This window comes from Accipiter gentilis, chromosome Z, assembly GCF_929443795.1.
Source record: "Accipiter gentilis chromosome Z, bAccGen1.1, whole genome shotgun sequence".
NCBI classification, from domain to species: domain Eukaryota; kingdom Metazoa; phylum Chordata; class Aves; order Accipitriformes; family Accipitridae; genus Astur; species Astur gentilis.
In genome coordinates this window covers 35,344,241-35,366,652 of record NC_064919.1, presented here as the reverse complement: position 1 = coordinate 35,366,652, position 22,412 = coordinate 35,344,241, and the positions used below count along the sequence as shown (strand labels likewise).

Genomic DNA, 22,412 nt, shown 5'->3' with positions numbered 1-22,412 from the left:
TTCTTCCTCCCTTGCCACTAAGAGATCTTAATCTTGACCTAATCCCAAACTGCCTTTAGCAACTAGGGGACCTCTAGGACATTGATGCATCCTCTGAAGCAATGCTTAAACTGGTTAAGCCAGGAGGAGATTTCAGAGGAGTTAAGTTTTACACTGAGAATGATGGCTTTTTTGTCAGGGTCTTCTGAAAATAATGCATCAGGTTTGAAGGTTACTTGAAGTTGAGTCTAGCATGTATGTCCTGTCAAGGTATCTGTAGGCTAGCTTACTGGGCAGCAGAGGTGCATTTGGATCCTTTGGTGATGCCACAAAAACTCAGTAGGCTAAGTGTGTGTCAGTGAAAAAGAGCTTCCTGCTTGTAGTTTTGTCATGATCTTGGATCTGCTTAGCTATTTCTGGGTCCCTTCTGGCACCTTTTGTATCAGTTTCCCGTGAGGTAGCCCAAAGGGCATGAAACTGCTCATAGTCTCTATTCCACACTGATACTATTGGTCAATTCACAATGAAGGCCTGAGGCATCGTTTGTTTTTGTGGGGGTCCTCTATCTGTGGGATTTTTCTCATTATGGTTCCCATTTGGGCTTTACCTGAAGATGTCAAGAAGGAAAGGCCACTTAACAGAAAATGGCAGAGAGGTAGCAGAATATCTCTTCTTGCCATGCTGTGACCATGGCTGCACATTCATTCATCTATTTGCTTTATTGTTAGGAGACCAGGGCCCTTGAGCTGGGTATATTGGTGATGGCTCTCTTCCATTTGTACTTAACTGAAGCTGTAGCCCAGAAATAGTTTGATCCTTACCCTTCTTCCCACAAGAAGTGTGGGCTAGCCTTTGCTTCCCACCAAACCCTCTCCTTGGCTGCTGTGAGTTCAGGCTGCATTGCGAAAGCTGGGTTCAAAGCTCAGCCTGACGTGTGCAATTCAAGTGTTACTTTGTACTGGATAACCTCCAACTGCACTGGAGTGGGGGGAAGGAGTCTACAGGGGGAGAGGGGGAAAGAAAAATCGTGTTCAGGGGTCACTGTGCAAAAACATTTCTTTCTCCCTGCTGTCTTGCGAATAGGACACCTCAAACTTGCATGGAGAGACTGGTCAGCTGCTTGTAGCTCCCTGCATTGAAACTGGACCATAAAAGTGGGGAGTGTGGTTGGCAGTGAGATGGGGTGATAGTTGGTTAGCTCTTGCTCAACAGATTTCCTGTTGACACAGTGTAGATCTCAATATTTAATCGTACCCTGCATCACCAGCCAACTGGTGTAAACTGGGCTTGCTTTGGGGACTAGCTTCAGTAAAATTAGGAGCAGTTTGTTCTTGGCCAATTGCTGCCTCTGAATTCACCTGCCGTGTGCAAATGGGATGTTCCTCCTTCAACTCCAGATGGAGCAGGGGTAGCAGAGGAGCTGGAGGTTTGAAGATTCATTTCACTGTTTACCAGGCTGGTCTAGTAGTTGCAGGACAAAAGTGGGTGAGGGGACTTGATTTTTTTCAGTATCTATTTAGTATAAATACGAGTGGGACATGTCTCCTTTAGTATCCATGTGTCTTCCTCTGCAGAGGCCAAAGTGGATGAGAAGTGCTGCCACGAGAAGGTCAGGAAGCAGTAGAGGAAGGAACCTACTGACCTCTAGGAGCAAAAGGAAGATAATTCAGTTTTTGTTGAACAGCAGAAGAGGCTGGCCAGGGAGTCCAAACTCTCTGCTGAAATGCTGCTGACACATTGAGCTTGACCCTGTGCAAGCCTCTGGTGCAGCAGTTGCCAGCTGTCTTTCACTAAGTAGCATTTCACTGGCTGCCATGATGCAGCAGTCTTCAGCTGTAAAGGTGCAACTTGGTCAGTCCAAGCTGCATCCTGCCTTTCTCGGTCCTCCCCAAGCCTGTCAATCTGCAAAGTTAGACATGTTGCCTGTGCAGAAGCATACAGCCCACATGTGGTTACCTTCATGATTGTGTAATCTGTGATTAACCATCACCAGGCATGCAAAAGAGGAGCTATGTATGCAGGAAGCCAGGCTCCCCGTTCAGCAACAGGGCCATTTGGGCACTATTGTGTCCGTCCGTCCCCCCCACCGTCCCCCTCCCCCAGTGTGGTGTGGCTGGGGCTGATATTTCTCCAAGCAAGCCAGGGCTTGATCTTAAGGGCAGCATTTTGTTGCTGGTTCTGTAGCAGTCGCAGGGGTGCAAGACGCTTTCTGGCCTCCTTGGTTGCCCTGAGAAGCCTCCACAAGCCCAGCTGACACCACTCTGCCCCAGACAGTGTAGTAGCAGTCACTTGGGATGCATGCTCCTTGCCTACAGCCAGGGTGGCAGAGGGCTGTGATGCATGCCAGAGCATGGCCATCGATGCTGGCAGAGGGAATGTCTTGTCCTGGTCTCACAGCCACCTTTCTGTCAACAGGAGGAAAAGTCCTGCTACATCATCCTGGCAGCAGCTGTGAGGGGATCCTGAAAAGGGAAGGAGTATACAAGTTGTTAGTGTCCTAGCTCTGGGCATCTCTGACCTCTGGGAGCCAGATCACTGTTTAATGCAGAATGAAGCAGGCTGTCACTGTTAGGGGCTTGTGTGTGTGCTGCTGCTACACTGCTTATTGTGAAAACAGAAACCAAAGATAGTGAGATATCTTCCTGGCATCTTTGTTGGCATGGTGTCAGTGGAGTTTCTCATCCAGTAGTCCTACAGTAGGTGCGTGAAAAATAACGGGTGGAAACAGTATCCCAAACTCATCCTGCAGAGGCTGGCACTTACCAGGAGTGCCTGGGAGCCTCTGATGCTCAATTGTTATGCCTTTTAGATAGGGTTGCTGTTTGGTTGGATGTCAGCAATTAAGGGTATCTGTGAAGAGCCATCCTAGGTGGTTTCCTCTGGTGGATGAAGTGGCATTTGTTTTAATGCACCGTTTTTACGGTGTGAGATTATTTGGAGGTACAGTAATCACCTAGAAGTCTCAGCTCAAAGTTTGCATGGAGTGCCTTGTGCTGAGTGTCCAGAGCCTTATTTTAGCTGTTAATGTTGTAACATGCGAAAACACATTTGTGTGTGTGGATTCTCTCTCCCACTGGGATGCAGGTCTTATCCTATCTGGCTTGTAGTAAGCACGATGTAGACATTTTGTTAGAAAAGACAGGGTTTTCCAGGAAAGAAGGGGAAAAAATTTCTCTTTACTTGACTGAGAAAACACTCTGGTTTCCCTCTCCCAAAGGAGGACAAATATAAGAATCAGCAACAAAAGCTTTCAGTTTTTCCTTGTCTCATGGCTTACCTAAAATGCATGTTTAGGCAGCATTTCTGGAGTGGGAAAGGAGGAGTGTGGCTGGTGAAGCTCAAGCCTTGGAAACATCAGCTTGTGTCTCAGAAGCTTCTGTGGGATGTGGCTGATCTCAGTGAATTTTTCTGTGCTTCAATTCTTTGTCTAAAAAACGCTCTGCGTTTAATAGCAGACCTTTCTTATATTCTTGTCTTAAGTTTTATGTCATTGCCTGACACTCACTGCCTGTCTGTAGGTACCCTGGGCCAGTATGTGCCTACCTTTGGGAACAAACATACATTAGAACAAAACAATAACTAGGTGTGAGATTAATCTTAGTAGCTCTGCTTTCCTGATACCAATAGACTTCTGCAGCACTGAAACTGAAAGATTTGGCATAGCTATGCACAAGCACAATTTCCATGCCTGATGTGTTGGGGTAGAAGCTTAATGGTGCACTGTGAGAACGGGATGGAAGTACTTCCCACTACTTCTAAAATATGAGGCCAAAAATTCAGCGCGTTGCTGGGAAGATTCATTGGAAGGTTTCTTTCAGTCAGGGGACAAAAGGAACTCTAAAAGGAAGCCAAAAATAGCCCTTAAGCACATCTAGTTTAGTCCCATAACTGGCATATATCAATGAGAAAACCCTGTAATTCTTTGCAGATTATCCTCTGAAGCTGGAGGAGCAAACTTCTGGTCCTGGAATGCATAGGCAAAGCAAAGTCAGGCAGTGCTTGCAAAACTGTCCTGGCTTAAAAGTGGATTGTCCTGGAACCTCTGTTCTGTCCTGTAATTTGAATATGATGTCTTAATATTTTGTCTTTTATTGTTTCCAGTTCCAGCTGCTGATCGAAGTTGCCTGGCCTCTGTTTATCTTCTTCATTCTGATCTCTGTAAGACTTTCATATCCGCCCTATGAGCAGCATGAATGTAAGTACCAAACACAGCAGCTGCACCTAGAATGGTTGTTGTTTCATGGTTAGAACAGAATAATGTAGCTGGCAAGATGCAGAGAGCAGGGGCAGTGGTTGCATACTTCAGTCAGAAATCTTCAGGGAAGTTTTAATGGCACCTTTCCTTCCACCTTGGGGACTGCAGTGTGTTCCGACATGTTAATACTGCTCCAGGACTGTACATTGCTGCTGTTTTTCTTGCTGTTTCTCATTTTTTGCATTTATAATGTATTAGCTGAGTATTTGCTGTAAAACTGTGACAAGTCTACAGAACCCAAGTCTTACTTCTCATTGTTGATCTGTACGTGACTTTATTATAAAAAGAAAGCAGTGTTCAGATCTGTAAGAAAGCAATCTTGTTTTCAGGCAGTAATGTGGGTTAATGTATCACATACGAAGAGCACAAGAGCACTTCCATTCCTTCTAACCATTAGACTGTCAGCTCTGTATTCAGTAGATTCAGCAGTCATACATTTGTGGGGAAAAACTATTCTGCTTTTCTCTTTAACGGGCACATTTCTGCTTTTTCAAAGGAAGCTTTATCCTTGCTCTGCAAATGACAATCTTTAGGCCTTTGTTGGTTGCCATTTGATATAGGAAGCATGACTCCTTTATTAGCAACATGCTTTGTCTTACTGTGATTGGTGACAATCTCATGCTGCAATTAGCTGACTGTGGAAGAGCTCTTTGTTTATCTTTCCTTTGCCTGATTACTGCAGGTTAAGGTTTAAGGGTCAGCACAACGTGATTCCAGAGCGCGTTCTGAAGTGCTTCATTCTTAAAATGGATAGAGAACTAGTTCTTACAGCACTTACCCTGTGGTTCTTTGCAGTGGCTGGGGCATTTTGTGCTGCTTGGTAGGCTTTCAAGCTAGCAAGGATCCTTTCAAAGCTAAAGCGTTAATGTTTGCAGTTTCCCATTACACTTTGGACACTGCTGGTCCCATGTACTGCCTAACTCACTTGCTACAGTGCTTGGAAGGGTAACTGAAGCTTCCCTAAATTAAATCTCATACTTAGCTGCATGGCATTTGAATTGGCTGTTCTGACTGGATGTACAGTGGCATTAGGAGGTGCCTGTAATAAGGTCATAAAGCTGAAGAGAAGCAATCAGCAGTCTACTCAGCTGGTGTAAATAGCAGCATCAGTGGTAATTTCTCAGCTGTGGCAGTGCTGTATATAAATTCAAACCTAGCAAGAATTGCCTTTTCATAATGCTGTTTAGATTGGGCTTGTTAGTCACTAGCCTCCTTGTAAATCCTTTGCTCTGGCAACCTGGTGTCACAAGCAGAGTTTTGAGGCTTTCACCTGCAGCCCTTTTTCCTTCCCATTTGTGTTGACTGATGTTGTTTTGTCTGCCTTCTCCCTGTGTTGTCGTAAGGAATTGTAGAGTGTAGGGCATGTGGTAATTTTTTAATTCACTTCTTATGGTTAACTTCTCTCCATTTTTTGAAAAGCTTCTGAGAACAGATAACTAAATAATTTCATTTAAGTGTGGACTGATTTCATTGAATGTTCACTCATATGCTGATGGATGCTGATGTGTTGTATAGTAGAACATTTTTTTGCTGAACTGTGAGCAGAGATAGAAAGAAAGAAACCTTGAGTTCACGGTGAACTCTGTGGCAACCCTGTGGATGCCTTAAGGGAAACAGGATTGTTATCTGTAGTGGCAGTGCTGTATGCTGTTAAGAAATCACTTGCAGGTAATGCCTGATGATAGCAGTAACAGAGCTGCATGCAAGTGCTTTGTAGCCTCCAGATAGCCTCGGTATTTTAATGTTAATAGTCTTTTTCAACAGATGTGATTTTCAGTTCTCTTTTCCTGTTTGAGGAGAAGAACCAAGGACTGGGCTGTTTCTGTGGTCAGACTTTCCAGTCAGGATTTTTTATTTCTAGAAGCCTGGCCTATTGTGAGGATCCTTATTCTGAAAACACAGGGGAAAATTTTGCTAGCTCTTAAGTGATAGTTAATGGCTTTCACCAGACCAGCCAGAAAAGGCATCTTGGATTGCATTTGAGCAAGATTGCTGAATTGTGTCTTGTAGAGTTTGGCTTTTCTGTTCCTGTGACCCTTTAAGGTATTCAAAATGCACTTCATTTGAAAAACAAAATCTGACAAAAAGTGACTTTAATATCTACTGAGAAGCTAGATGTATGCAACAATGTCACTGAAAATGGTGTGCTGTTACACTGTTTTCTGTGTAACTCACCTGACTTAAAACTGGCAGAATCTGCTTTACTCTGTGAGAAACTGCTGTTACATGCCTCACTGTATATAAAAAGTTACCATGAATTCTTATGCACCCTTCCTCTTTTCATACTGCTTTTGTAGTTTTTTTGAGCTCTTATCCATGTAAAATAAAAGGCACGGAGGAGAGAGAAGGTGATTCTCTGGGAAATTTTATTAAAAGAATCAAAGTCTTGGCATTTTTCCTCTTCCCCCTGCTCCCCAAGCCCCTCAGCCAAGAAGAACAAAAAACCAGAATGAAACAAAAGCCAGAGAGCTCAGGTAAATAGCTCTTCTATTTTAAACAGAGAACTGGGAACAAACAGTCCCCTGCATGCTGGAAACAATGAACCTTCGGTTCCTTCACCTTTCTCCTGGACAGAGTCCTTGGCTTTCTCCAGGGAGGGCTGATAAGCTCCCCGTCTTCCTTCAGCCACCTACATTAACTAGCCTTGTTGTAATTCAGCAGCTTCAACCTCTCTTCGTCCTGGGGTTCTGGTACCTCCATTGTGGCTGGGGAGGTAGGGAGCCAGCCCCCTGTGCGATCGCAGGCATGCTGCGAGGGCGAGGTGGGTACCGGAGGGGAGAATGTGCATCTCATGGTCAAAGCCTTGAGTAGCTGCTTTGAGTAGCTGAGAGAGCTACTGGGGAAGGGGCATAACCTTCTCCTGTTCTCCCCTCCCTAGTGTGGGGGTGAGGAAGTGAGTTTTTTCACAGCAAACAGCCTCACGGCTGGTCTGAGGTGCAGGATTACACAAAGGGAAGCCTTTCTTCCTCTGTCGCTGGAGGGTAGGACATTCACAAGTGCCTGAGTGGTGTACGGGTGGAGATTGGCCATGACTAGTTTTGTTACTGCTTTAACTCTTGACCAGAATGCAGAATGTAAGCAGGACACAAAGTCTGAGCTATGCTTAAGTAGATCTTTAGTAACAAGAGTTAGACTTCAGCAAAAAAGATTTGAAATATGGCAGGCAGGTGCCTAAATGTTCTAGGAACTCTGAAGTTTTAAGACTGCCTGGAAATCACACTTAATATGGGACAGCAATGACATACTTATCTCAGAGAAACCAATGTAGGCACCCACCCCACAACTGCTGACCCTTTGCTTGGTGGTTACAGTGTGTGTAATTGAGTTGAGTGGATTTTGAAAACCAAAAGAACTGAATAGAAACATTATGGGTCTTCAGAACAAAGACCCTGACTGGGGCTGTCCGTGTGGCCTCAAGCTGAATCCTTATTTAGTTAAGCATGCAAATCCAGAGAAGCGCGGCTGCTTAAAAGCATCTATGTGCATGTGCTCACTACTGCCAGGCTTTGGAGTTGCCTGCTGTTGGGGACTCCTCAGCAAGAAGTACCATATCCCTGTCAGCATGGCCAAAACCAATGCTGCAATGATGAAAGTAGCGAAGAGCTTCTCCTACAGGCTTAACAAGGTGTAGTTTTTCAGTGGAGGAGGCTAGAGCTATGTGGGGAACTTAATATGAGCTCAGCCCTTCTTAGTGTTGGCAATTTTGCACTCTCATAAGCAATTTGGGGCAGTAACCAGCACAGGATTAGCACTGCCTTTCAAATGCAGTGCTGTGTGGTAGTGGCTTGTATCCTGTGTTTCTGTTCTAGGTCACTTCCCAAACAAAGCTATGCCTTCAGCAGGAACCTTGCCATGGATACAGGGGATCATCTGTAATGCCAACAATCCTTGTTTCCGCTACCCAACTCCTGGGGAAGCCCCTGGCATTGTTGGTAACTTCAATGCCTCCATGTGAGTCTGCCTGCTTTTTTCTCATGTCTGTTCTTGGGGGAATATGTGGAAAAGGGATATTTGGGAGTCATCAAGCTAGTAACCCTACAGTAATCAGCTAGTTGTGTAACCCTACAGTATTGAGGGTTTTGCTGTTCCTGCCACCACTGAAGTACCAAGCTCTCCAGCTGCCAAGTTCAGAGGGGCTAGCAGAGAGCTGGTATGTGTGCAGTATCCCTGAGTCCAAGCAGTTGAAGCTCTTGGTGAATGAAAAGCTCTGCCTGGGTGAGCACTTGTGTCCCTTATCTTATTGGTTGCTCAGAATTTTGCCCATAAAAAGGCAAGGCCTAAGCTCTTTTTTCAGAGACCGTCTTTCCTTGGGTAACAAACTTCTGAGACGGGCAGTGTAGAGTGAGAAGCAGTTGAAGAGCAGGTCTGGGGGATACCCCCTGACATTTGTCATTTAGTACTGCCTAATGTGTTGCAGAAACCTCAATTTACGGCCAGCTTCCTCACACCATGCCGTGCTTGCTGCATTCATATTGTCAGGGCAGTTAGGCTTAATGCAGAGTAAAATGCATCTGCAACCTGGAGAAGCATTTGAAAGGAGCAAGAGCGTACTTAAATTATTGTGCTTCTAAGAGGAAGCAGTTTATAGGCAGCAGGAGGCCCTCTCCATCCCGGTCTTAAATAAACACTTCCAAATGCATGGAGGTTCCCAATGTAACTTTGTTTGACCTTGCATTAGCAGCCGTCTTTTATTAGGCTCTTTGGATTGTCCCAGGGTGGTCACTGAAGAAAGGGCTTATTTTACTGGAGAAGGCAGTGGCATAACTGAAAGGGACTGAACTTTGGAATTGGGATGTAAAACTGTATCTGTGGATGCTGGCTCACAGAGCTGATGACTGCTGTTTGTTTCTGTGTTTTCCTGTCACCAGTGTTTCCCGCCTGTTCTCAGATGCCAAGAGGTTACTCTTGTACAGCCAACAGGACACAAGCATAAAGGATGTCCAGAATGTCCTGGGAAAACTGCGCAAGCTGGGAAACTCCTCTGGCTCAGGTAACGGCATGGTAGAAAGAGCCACCTACATCTGGCATTTCTGGCCTGGTTAATTCCTCATGTGTATAAATTTCTGAAATGTGCCGTAATGGGAAAGTGCGTGGTTATAATTTACAGCTCATCAAAAGCTTTCCAATGCTGCAGAAGTACCTTAAGCCTCTCCTGTGTCAGAGCTTTGTACGCTCTTTAGCTTCTTCGGCAGATGAGAAAAGGGATGGTCTGTACTGCCAAGAATAGCAGCTGTTTTGGATGTGAAATTACAATCCTCAGCCCACTGAAGTCAGTTAAAATGCTGACTTTCTCAAAGGAGTCTTAGTGTGTCTTTTTGGAAAACACTAATTATTTTGCTATTTTGTCAGTGAAGTGGTGAATGCAAATAGCTACAATTTAGCACTCTACCCCCTGAGCTCCAGAGGGAAGTGCGCTTGAAGAACACAGATGAGGAAAAGCTGATGTTGGCCTCCAGCTTATAAACTCAAAGCTGATTGTTATCTGACAATGAAGTCTTCATTTCCGTTCTTGGTTTTTGTGTTTCCACATGACTGTTTGGTGTAGGATACTTCATTCTCTGCTGTTGTCTGGCAGGATTTTGAATGGCAGGGTCCAAAAGAAAATGTTTTGTCTTGGGGGCTCATGCAGCCCTGTTTGCCATGAAAAATGAGAATCACTCCATTTTTAGCTTGTGTGAGAAGGTCTGGTGTGCCTTCCTGTCCCATGCAGATAAATGACTAGTGTGAGATCACACAGGATGCTTGCAGCAGAGGTGGGACATGAAATAGCTCTGCCCAGTCTCAGGAAGTGTGGCATGTCTCTTATTATTGCCAGGTCTCTCTGACATGGCAACTTGTGAGAGTTTCTTGGGGTACTCTTAAAGATTATTTCTCTTGGCTGCTGTCTTAGTGCTGCATGTGTCTGCTGGAAGTGATGGAAAGTAATGGTTTAGAAAGAAATAGAGCAGGGAACACAGCTATTGACTGTCTTTGCCTACAGCCTCTATCCAGGCATGTGGATCTCTTTGAATGTAGGTGGTATTACAGTGTTTTGTGAAAGTTGTCCCTTGTTTTACAGTTGTGGTGGTTCTTCCTAGCTTTCTTGATTTGAGCATGGCTCAGGCAGGCTCCAGGAAGAAAAATATCTGACCTGGCATGATGTGAATAGTTTTGTGTCTGATGTGTGTCCTGAGCACACTTCTAAAGCAGAGATGGTGTTTTTACATCCTTTCCTGTGTTGCTGAGTACATTGCAGGTCACTTTGAAATAATCTGTATTGTTCGTGACAGGTTGGCAGGTGTGCACTGGCTGTATGTACAGACACAAACTGTGCAAGGGATTTGTCTTGGATGTATAACCTTCCTCTCCCCTTCAGGGCCGTGCAGAATCCTGACGTGATCAGATCTGCAGGTGATACTGTGGTCTGCTGACTCTGAGCATTAGTTGATACTTTTTACTTACATATAAGGGACACTCTTCTTTGCCAGGCTCAATATCCGTACCACTGGGCTCCCCTCTTTTTACTCTGAGAGCTGGTTAAGTGGCATCGTCATGCTTTTACTTAAATCTGCAGCAGTTTAAGAGGGAGAGGATGCAGAGTGAACCCTTTGTGCAGAGATGGACACAGCCAAAATGAGTTAAGATTACCATTTCCCAAAGAGAGGTTTAATGCTGTTTTTCATGGACCTCATCAAACCTCTGGTTTGACTTGGTGGTCTTGTGGGAACAAGCTTTCTCTGTCAGAATGATGGATGCTGCTGTTACTGGATTTTACACTTTGTGCCCGCAGTAGTATCTGCAAGTTAATTCTTCTAAAGAGAGTAGATGGTGGTGTTTTGTACTGAAACATGCAATGAACATCAGACACGGACATTTACAAGAAAACTGTCAAACCTATAAGCTGAAGCTTTCATTGCTGGGGAAGTTTGAGGGGGAGGAGTGATTCCAAGAAGCATTTTGCATAGGGAGTATTGTACAAGTTGAAAGTCAGAAGCCTCCTGTTTCTCTCTACTATAAAGACTAGTCTAGCAGACTGACTGCAAATATAAGCCTCAGACTAGTCATCAAAGATCATATTTCTATAATATATTTCAAATGTGTAATAAAAAAATCAAGCCTCTGTGTCATTAGAATGACAGACTGCCCATTGTTGGTAAGGCTTACAGAGAACAAAGCCTGTTTGTCCTTCTCATTTACAAAGTCTCCAACTTGAGGGTCCCTGCTGCCCACTCCTTGGCTGCCTGATTCATTCTCTGACAGCATGCATAAAACAGCATCCTCTAATCTTACAAGTACTTGTGTATTTATGCGTAGCAGTGCTTAGATGCCTGTGCAGGGAAGGGAACTACAGGTCAACCCTTCAGCTGCTGTTGACAGTGAGGTGTGAGAGATGTTTAAATCCTTCCCTCTGTGGAGTATTTCCTTCAGTGACTCTGGGAACCTAAGACAGTAGAATTGGATGTCAGATGTAAGCACATCTCCAAACCTGAAAGCACTGCCTTTATACATGTTATTTCCCCAATTAGCAGGAGGTCTAATCACCTGTGAAAACATCTGTAATACCTCCTCTCTTCCAGCTCTGGCCTGGATCTGAAGCCATGTGGATCAGTGGTGCAGAGAGATAAAGCTTTGCAGCTCGTGTTTCCTCAGTGGGAGGGACTGTATGCTCCCTACTGTGTGATGTGGGCTCTGCTGCAGTCTCTGCAGCTCCTCCATGCCCCCTCATGCTGGTGTGATGTCCTGCTTCCACACATGCTCGCCACTGTTGCCTGACAGCTTTGAAACGGGCTTCTGGAGGTGATCTTCCATTACTAGCATACAAATTGGAACTGTGGTATAGATTTTGTTCCAATACTAGTCATGCAGAGTGTGTATGTCTGTATTTGGCTTCAGATATTTGAATGTGTTTAGGGAGCATTTGCCAAAGTCCTTTCCCTTCAAGCTTGTTTAAAACAACCCTCACAAACTAACGTTCAAGGTGTGACTATTTGTCGTCTGATCTGAAATTAGGCATATGTTGAACTCTGGGGAAGGGAGGCTTGCTTAAGATGCCAGGGTGCTTACACAGGTGTCTGCAAGTCAGTGTCTTGATTAAAGACAAGGTAGGACACTAAGATGTTGTTCAGGCAGTGCTGTGCACTCATGCCAGCAGGCTTTGCATCTCAGTCACTTCTTGATGAGATAGGGGGTAATCCTTCATAACAGAGCTGTATGTCCAGGAGTTTGAGGAATGGCTCCTGTTCTCTGCTGCTCTGAGCTCCAGAAGAGCTCTCTGATGGAGAGAGGGAAAGGTGTTAGCAGTAGGAAACAGCCCACCCTTGCTTCATAGAACATCTTTTCTGGCCAGGATTAAGTACTAACTGGTGGAGTGAGGGAGTTCAGCACAGGCAGCAATCGTGCTGTATGGGTGCTGCTGCTCTAGGGACCCTTTCAGCAAACCCTGAGCAGTGAAATCTACGTGCAGGCACACACATACCTTAACATAATCAATTTTGCAGGGAGGTGCCAGGTGCCCTCTCCTTCCCAGCACTTGTTACATCTCTGTCCAGCAATGTCACCAAGGTCTTCAACACTCATGATAAGGCAGAGTGCAAATCAGAACAGAGAGTCAAAGACCTTGGTGACAGCACATCCAAGAGCATGACATGGCTGCTGGGATTGCCACCTGCAGTAGGTTTGGCTCACTGCTTGCAGGCACTGGATTTGCAACTGGCATCAATGCTGTTTAGTAGAGGATAAAGTGTTTGCAAGAAATAAGCTTGCCTCCTTTTTTAAAAGGTGGGGATACAGCTTGCTATGGGCTCTGAGGCACACTTTCTTCATTTCTTCCTTCTCTCTATAGGGCTCCCAAATACTTTGTTCTGCAGTGCCATGGGGTAATAAATCAAAAGGTAAAATGAAAGCCACCTTCTTTGGTTGTTGCTAACAGTTGCACGTACAAGCCAGTTGAGCTGGTGTTTGCTTCATGGCTCGTAGTTTTCAGTGATCCCAAAGGGCATGTTTCTAGTTTTCTTGAAGTCAACCCAACTAAACAAAAATGGAGCATTGGAATAGGCAGAGGGAAACAAACATCACCTAAGAAATTGCATCAGATCTCAGGCTATTATGTGCTCTGCCTTTCCCAGTTTGCTGGATTAGTATTGCTCATGGTGTGGGAGAAACATCAGATGGGTGGCATCCTCTGCTGATGTTGCACACTGCTGCACAGGCAGATGTTGAGACTGAAGGAGTTTGCAGCCTGTCTGGTCAGTGCTATTAGTGCTACTTTTATTTAACAGGTAAAGGATGATGGAGGGCTTGGGCTGAAGAGCAGCCTTGGGAGAGGCTTTCTGGTGGCGTGTGTCCTGCTATATGATTATCAGAGTGCTCAGGGAAACAGGATGTTGTGCATTATCTACTTGGTGATGTTAAAGTGATAGCTAACTCCCTCCTCAGTGTCTTCTCCCTAAGAAAAATGACCCCATGCCCTCAAGCTAAGCATTCCCACTGATTCTTATACCTGCCTGCCTCTCCCTAATTAAGCTGGTTTCCTGACTTCCCTCGGGAAGGATCCTAGCAGAAACCAGCTAGGCTAGAATGAGGACTAACAAACCATATGTCCAGGTGGCCTTCACCCCCGGAAACACCTGCAGACACCAACTGCAGCGGGGCGGCATTCCTGCCATTGCATGGTTGCACGTAAATATACAACTGGGTTGTCTGATGCTTGCTCCACAGTGACATGCAGGTCCTTCCCTTTCCTCTAGCCTGGGGAAGATGTTGCCAAAAATGCTGCCCTGTGGTATCAGTAGAGAGATCTTGACTTGTAGGGGTGAGTAGGAAGGCTGCTTTACCTTTGTGTTTTCAGTATGGGTTACTTTGTGTTAGCCCTCAGCATAACTCCACAGGGTGTTCCTGGCTGCTGCTGCCTCCCTGCCTGAAGCATCCAGCCAGGAAGGGAGGCCCAGGACTGCGTGGGAACCAGTGTGATTTCCGCTTTGGTCAGGAGCGGTCTGTCAAGATGGAGCAAGTAGAACAAGCAGCCAGTACTGGGTACTTGGATGGCACAAAGTGTTTTGCAGTGTGCCAAGTTGATTGGGCAGTGAGGAGATTCAGGTACATGTGGCAGTTCTCCCACATTTGCCTAATTTCTTCAAAACGCTGGGTTGCTGAACAGCACAGACTTGATTTCTCTCTCTTCTTTTTTTTTTTTTTTTGCAAGTGAATGGAAGTTGTGCAGGCAACTTGCAGATCTTCTGGAAAAACCTTTCAAAAACATTTTTGGAAGGGCACTTGAAGTCCCTTACTACAGGTAGTGGACAAAGTCTGTGTGTGAACCCAGTGGGTCTGTTATTTTTTCTGTCCTGAACTTGACACTGGGAGGCTGACAGTCAAGAGATATGCAAAGGTAGAGAAGACTTATGGCAGTGTGGATCCCAAGTTGTGTGTTGGGCTGTTACGTATGCAGCTTTTATTAGTGCAAATGTGTAATTCAGCAAATGTTACCACTTTCAATAGAGTCTGCCTCTGCTTTCTTTGTTGTTTTGAAGCCAAAGTTGAGATTGAAGTAGTAAAATGATGATGATAGAGGTATAGGCACAAAGGTCTGCTGCAGCATTAAATCTGTTACCAGGAGAATCACACTTCTTTCCCATGGGGCTGTCCATGAACTTTCAGAGGTTTCTTTGTCAGTATCAGCATTATTACATGACTTTGCTTAGAGCTTGAGATGGGTAAACAGATACAGCATAATGTGCATCGCTGTCTTCTGATCCTGCAGAACTGGGCTTTGGTGCCTGGTTTTGGTCCAAACTTCCCTTCTGCTGAGAAGCTTTTGAAGTGAGAGGTTTAGAATTATGCCAGCTGGGATTCTAGGTGGATGTGTGTGGATGTGGGAGGAAAGACTGAAATCCCTTTGAAAGTGGAATTGAAAAAAACCATGCAGAATTAAACCTGGCCTTGCTGTAGTATCTTTACAATACTAGGTGACAGGAGCTTGAGAAAAACATTTGAGAAGTTTATTACAGAAGACTGTATGAACCCTGTTAAAAACACATGAGGAGAATCACAAGCATTGGTTTCCACTGGTGAACGGCTGCACTGGCAATTTGGTTACTTTAAGACCAGCTAACCTGATGGTGCCAGCTAATGGTTTGGCTGCATGCAGGGAAGCCAACAGTGCTGATATCTACAATTAGCAGAACAACTATTCCAGCAGATACCAAATCTTAAAGGGGCTTAAAGGGGCCATCTTTATCTTGCTGTGAACTTGTCTAGGTAAAGACACAATGATAAAGAAAACAAGAATTGTTTACTGTGCTTGTTACAGTGTAAGTAATGTTGGCATGTGCTGCAGAAGCAGGACAGTATTAAAACGTTTAGGTGCTTTCTCTAGTCTCCTAAAACGCTTCAGCCTGGTCTGTCAACACTGGCTTTTATTTTGAACCAGCGATTAAAATGGAGAGTGTTAAATAAACAATTACAGCTTTCATGCTCTCCTATTATCTCCCTCTTTTTATATGCAACCTTATCAGTACAGCTTGCTAATACCAGCATTATGTTGCCGAAAACTTACGCTCAGTGTTAACTTCAGTTTGCATTTACTTTCTATGTTTTCCACTCTGACACAATTTCTGGATTTGTTCTCAGTCAATTCTAATCTCAGAATCTCAGTAAATTGCCTGACCCGTGAAAGATTGCATTTGGTCTATTTAAGCTACAGCCTGAGGTTGGTTGAGACAGTGGGATAGAGACTTTTTACATTGAGCTTGGTGCTAGTAGTCCCCTAGGAAATATGTACCACTGTCATCTGGTGGAAAGTTCAGCTTTGTCAGGGGATTTCCATGGGGCTGACCTCTCATGAGAGTGGCGATTACAAAATTGCCACAGTTGGAAAAAGCCCTGTCCACTTCTGTGTCCGACTTGGTACTGAGGCCGGAGTGCCTAATTCAGATCTGACCTCCCATATCTCTCAAGTTAATGTTCAGCAGTCTTCTCCAGCAATAATACATTTAATCTTCAGTGTGCATTATGAACACTTACTGCCTATTTTTTACAGCATTCCTTTGAGCTAAATAAACAACTGCCAAGGAACTGGAGGCCTCATTCTGAACACAGTAGGATGTGGCAGTTTTCAGTGAAGTCAGTATGCAGTAAAAGGTGGTGGCTTTGAAATATTGTTGCTGTTGAATCAAAGTTCGTTTTTACCCAGGCAAGAGGATGGAGCACTGCTTGACTGAATTTTTTTGAAAATCCATGAAAGTTCAATTTTTGTAGGCAGCCTTTTTCATGGGAAACATGCTGTTCTATTTAAATATTTTTGGTCATAAAATAAGTGAGTGTTAATGCTAGTGTTGCCGAAAAACTCGGAATAAAGAACTTATCAACATCAATTTAGTGTAGATAAGAAGACACTTTAGTGACGGCCGGGTGCACGGGTGAGTCCTCTCAAAAAACCACGCACACCTGAACACTAAAATCATACACCTTATATTAAACTTATTTATTCATTAGGTTTCCGAGAAAGGTTATACATATCCATTAGATTTCTGGGAATTTATTAGCATATGCAAATGTCCTTCTACAAAGGCATGGTGAAGCCTCTGGTGGTCTTCAGTAGCCCTCTGGTGGTCTTCCGTAGTCTTCCTCACTTTGTCCGATAGTTGACCTCTCAGGTGATTCTGCGCAATACGATTCTCACCACCATTTACATAAAAATGCATACGATGTCTATTCTTAAATATAACCTTTCTAATGATTGGTCCTTCCGTCACACCATCTCAGTAATATTCTGATGTTCAAACAATCATTGGTTAATCTCACTTAACTCTACTGATTGGAATCCTGGATAATTAGATCAAGGTGGGAAGGGTAAGGGGTTTCCAAGCAGCAAACTGGTGTCCATAATGGCTTCCTTAGTTTCTTAAAACAAAACACTACTGATCAACAAATCTTTGTCAAAGTTTCTGTGCTTAAATGATTTTAGACAATACTTGAATTCTTATGGTTACACATAATACATTTTCTAAGGTTCCTGAGTTCCTATGACTAGATTTCAAACTTAACACTTCCATGGTTAAATGTGTAAAATGTAATAGATCTGTATAGTTTTGTTAAAATATTTCTTATAATTCTACATTCCTATTAAAATTAAATATGATTAATTCTAACTAATAACAAATCAATACCAAATCAGTAACACTAGGATCCTGGCTAAAATCAAAGAACATATTCTACCACCTGTAGAATGTTGCTAAATTTCTTTGCAGCTTCAACAAACTACAACATTCCTCACTTCCAATCCTAGGTTTTGGGGTTGGGGTTGGTGTTTTTTTTGCTGTTGCTGTGTTTTATCAAGCAGTGGTTGCATCTTGTTTGAGATGCATTTTTAGTTCAGGTTACAGGTTTTATGCTTGTATCATACTTTGTGTATGGGTTTTTTTTTTCCAAAATTCTGGAAAAATCCTTTGAAATCAAATGGAAAAGCTGAATAATGAAAAAAAAAATATATACATATTTTTATGTATTAACAAAGTGTTTGTGATTAACTGAGTTTGTTAAAACTACATATTGCTTATGCCTGTGTGGCATAAAATCCTCAGCTGATGAAAAATTGGTGTAGCTCTGAAAATTTAGTATGTATGTAGCTCATCTGTTAGCTGAAGACCTTGCCCTAGCTTTTTTTTTTATGCTGACCTGGCAGCACTAAGCTATATGTGGATGAGATTCAGGCTGATCTGACACACATCCTCTGTAAACAGCCAAAGTTTCCTTCCCTTTCTAATATAGTTTTAGTTTTAAGGATGGTGCAATAGAAGACCCTTTAAGGGATTTTAAATAAAGACCCTTTCCTGCATGGTGGTTTTTAGTTATTTTTCCTTCCCCTCCCTGAACATTTCCGTTCTTCTAAATGTATCTTTTGAGAGGCAAATACTACCTGCGTTAGTCCTTGGATGCCTTTTTGGTTGACACTGGCAGAATGTTTGCATGACTACAGCCAGCCAAAAATTAATAAGCATAAACTATTACATCTCTGGAGGTCCTTTCCTTGTAGTTCTCCATCTATTTTAACAAGTGCAACTGAAACATAACTGGACCATATCTGAGGCTGACTGAGCATACATATATGCCAGAAGGGGATTTGCTGATGGGACAAAGACAGCTTACTGCAAAGATAGCAATATCTCAAGTGTGAGTGCTTGTTCTGATTTGTGCCAACTAGCTACTTAGGAATGGAGCACCTGTTGTCTTCAGACAACAAAATGCTGCTTCAGAACAGTAGGAAAAAAGTGCTTTGCCACTTGAGACAAGATGCAGACATGAAAGTGCATTGTCCCAACAACTTTCCTCATAGCAAAGGCACAGCTGTGTGATGATGTGGTCAGCAGCGATCAGATATCTCTGCTCACCTATGTTATTACCCTGCTCTGTCCACATACTTGTACACTACCCAGCAGGTTGGGAAAAGTGTGCTGTAAAGCCAGAGAACAGAAATCAAGACAATGGAGTAGCCCTTTAAGACCACAAGTGTCTTCACCTACTTGGTTCCTTTTCTTCCTTTTCATGTTATTTGTTGCTGCTACCTGAAGAAAGTGCAAAGAACTTCACCGGTGCATCCATATAAATAATGCAGAAGACGTCTGCAGCAGCACACACTCAATTTTGTTTGTGTTAACTGCACTGCTTTGGGACTGGTACACAGGACCAGGTTCCTAGAGCAACAAGAGGCACTGCTCTTTTCTGTGTCTACTAGTCATGTTTCTGTCCTCTGAGTAAAACATAGTGGATGCTGATATTTGCACAACTACTCCAAGGTGTATTTTCAGTCAGCAAGTTAATGTCAGTACTGAAGGGAAGGAATGATTAGGATACTGACTGTCCAGAAGAATACAAAACTGAAGGATGAACTCAGACTACCAAGGCAGGGACTGTTGGGAACATCCCAAAGTAAACAGTGGTATAGTGTCACACTTAGGATACAAGAGGCATGATCTCTAGCCAAGACTGTGAATTTGGGCAATACATATCTACCAAGCATCTGCTTTGCAGTCTTTCCCAAAGAGAGAAAGTTTTTCACCTGTTTTGAAGTGCTGCTGCTCAATAGTCTGATTTATACTAATGAAGGGGCTGAATGGTTGCAAAGTTGCCCTAAATGAGGTGGAGAAAACATAATCTTTCCTTTCAGCACTGAAGCTTGATTATTCTCCCACCCCTTCCTTTGGACTTGAGTCTCAAAAGCAAAACCAAACTACTATCCATAAGCCATAACTTTCCAATGGCCAATGAAATTGAAACATAGGGAGCAATCATGGGAGGTTGAAATAATTTAGATGCAGGTATGTTTTCAGCATAAGTAGACAGTGTTTCTGCTTAAACTAATTGGACTTTAATGATTGGCTTATCCTTGTTAATCTTTGCTACCTGTTGGATCAGTTTAACCCTTTGTTCTGGAGGTGGCTTCTGTTGTTGTGTGCTAGATGAGGGGCGTTAGATTAGGACTTGGCACTAAATCCAGAAGTGACAGGTCTTCCTGAATGTAGGGGAAGCAAGAGCCACTATGATCTGCCGACTGCAGACTTGATATCGTGTTAAACTGTAAAAGTCAGATGTGAGTCGGGTTCCCCAAATCTGTGCTGAGTGAGAGGAAGGGAGCAGTGGCGGAGTGAGGCTTCACACCAAAGGGAGTGGTGGCTTTTTCTCTTCTCATCAGCCTTTCTATGTAAGGCAAAACATTAATGTAAGTACAGGACGGTAAGGGCGCTTTCATCCCAGGCAGCTCTGCCTGCAGTCTTGCTTGAGGTTCATCATTACCCATGCCAGTTTTGTGGGAGAAGTCTTTCAAACTGGATGGCTGGTGCTGAGTTTCAAGTAGCATGATACTGGTGGGGAGTTCTGCCTGCTTGTTTTGGGGCTTTGAGATGGTTCTGATAGAGGTGTCTTCTGTTTACTTTTGAACCAGCAGTCACCCAGATGCATGCTCACGTAGCCAGCTCATGAAAACCTTTCTGCTGTTAGTAATGGTCATTTGATTAAAATGTCCAGTCCTGCTTTTTCCTGTGACTTGAATTTCCACTGAATTCAAGGTCACTTGCTCAAGTACAGGGAATTCTGGATGGGGTCCTACTTGGTCACAGCTTATGCTTTTAACTTCTGCTTAGCTCTGTGCTTTTTAGTAGCATAATGTCATTCCTTGTATGCTCACACCAGTGTTTGTCATTAGAATAGTGATATGTGGCTGGATGTGCCCATGGCATTCAGTTTCCAGTCTGTCTATTGATTTTTTAAATGTGTTTCATTGTGTCTGAGTTGATGTTTTGAAACGTCTAAATTCTGTGTATTATCTAGGGCATAATGTTCCTAGTGCAGTCAAAATCTAATCTTAACAGCAAACCCTTATTTTCTGCCTCTTTAGATGCATTTCTCTCTCTCTGAGCTGGATTTGACCTTTAGAGACCTTCTCCATAGCCTGTACCAGACCTAAATGTGTTTCGTATACCACTCCTGAAAATAGTTTTGTTGCAATAATGAAGTATTGTATCTAGTCGGATCTGAGGTCTGTCATCTCTGTGGCTGACGAGCCAATACAAAGGCTGAGAAATTAGCAGTTTGTCCTTGTTCCGTGAAAATTAGCAGGAGAATTTTCAACCAGTTATAACTGTCACATGATTTGGAGGTCTGCTCAGGATTAGCTTCTTAAAGCAGTACAGCAAAGATACTTGGGATGTTTACTTTGAGCTTACTTCATTTTTTGCACTGTTAGAAGCCTGAATAAATTTTTCTGTTTTTTCATTGGCAAGCGGTGTTTCACAGTTGTCTGTGCTGATAACAGAATTTGGCTTGCAGCAGGGGAAGGTGCGAGAATATCTCTTCTGCGGTGTTACACAGGGCCTAGGGAGATGGTTGGGCGCGTCCCTTCGCAGACAGCTCTGCAGTCTGCGTTTGCTGGCAGGACTGCTGGTGACCAGCCTGTGGCTTTTGCTTCTGTGCCTTGCATCTCTGCTTTCTGATGCAGTGTCTTTCTGCTGTCCTGTGTGTCATATGGGGGGGAACACGACACATGGACGCTGATGGTATTTAGGTCTTAAAGTACTACTACCCAAAGACAGGTACGAGCCTTGTGTTTGCTGCTGACTTTCCATGCAGGTTGGAGGTGGGATCTCAGCTGGCTTAAATGGGCTCTGCATTCTCGAAGCCAACACAGCCCTGAGTGAAGGCTAGCCAAGGGGTGGTCTGTTGCATGTGCACCAGTACACTGTGTCAGCTGTGCTTTCTGCCAGGGTGATTGCTCTGGTCGCTATTTTTAAAGCTCTTCTGAGCAAAAACGATGACTTGTAGAGGAATGGAGATGGTCCCAGTGTCTGCAGTCCCAAGATAAGAGAGATGGACTGGGCCTGTTGCACAACGTTTCCCTTTATCCCAGGAGAGATCCTAGCTACTGGAGACGGATGGCAGGCTGCCTCCTCTCTACTCAGATCGTTATTTGGCATGGCAAATATATGAAGATGATAGGCTCTGGTTAAGTGGGTGCTCACTTGGGTATTATCTAGTGTCTGCAGAGGCAGCACTGTTACATGCCTGATGGACACAGAGCAGAGAGCTGTGTAGCCTACCATAAAAACAGGTCAAGCCATGGCTACAGAAGCAACAGCATTTCAACTGCAAGCAAATGAGGCTTGTATTTTCACACTAGCTGATCCTGCCCAACAGGCCTGCTGAGCTGCTTGATTTCTTGCCAGCAAATCAGGGTACGGCTGTCCAGCTTGTTCAGAGGACAGTTTTGGCTCCTGCCAGTATCAACAGGGATACAGGCAGCTCTGAGAGCTATTCCTCCCACGCAGGGCGAAGCGTGCCTTATAGGAAAAGGAAAACATAGTAATCACTTTAAAAAAAACACACCTTAAACCAATGTTATTTTATCATGCTTTCTGGATGTGTTGTCCCAAGTTAGGAATATAATGAAGGCAGATAAAAATTTGCTGCCTTGCTGAGTCCAGCCCTGGTCAAACTGAAAGGCTTGCTTTTCACAGTGTAGAAAGTGTCATTCACAGTGTCATTGGCTCAGTAGGTACAATGCTGTTAACAGGCTTCAACGTTAGGAGATCACGGTTTCCTCTGGGTGATTGTCAATTCACAAGTAATTCAGTCTTTGGTTCCACTGCAGAACTTCTTTGGAAGCCCATTTTTATGGGAAGTAGCTTCGGACACCTTTTGTCTATAAATC

The 22,412-nt window shown here is 43.9% G+C and overlaps 1 protein-coding gene across 3 annotated transcripts in view; it reads left to right on the top strand.

Moving 5' to 3' along the window:
* The window catches only part of ABCA1 (ATP binding cassette subfamily A member 1), a 96,446-nt gene that overhangs the window by 17,240 nt on the left and 56,794 nt on the right, over positions 1-22,412 (top strand). For all 3 annotated transcript variants that reach the window (XM_049795260.1, XM_049795261.1, XM_049795259.1), the window contains 3 exons: positions 4,081-4,174; positions 8,044-8,185; positions 9,103-9,224. In XM_049795260.1, the coding sequence (XP_049651217.1) occupies positions 4,081-4,174; positions 8,044-8,185; positions 9,103-9,224 (358 nt within the window). The remainder of the gene's footprint in view (positions 1-4,080; positions 4,175-8,043; positions 8,186-9,102; positions 9,225-22,412) is intronic.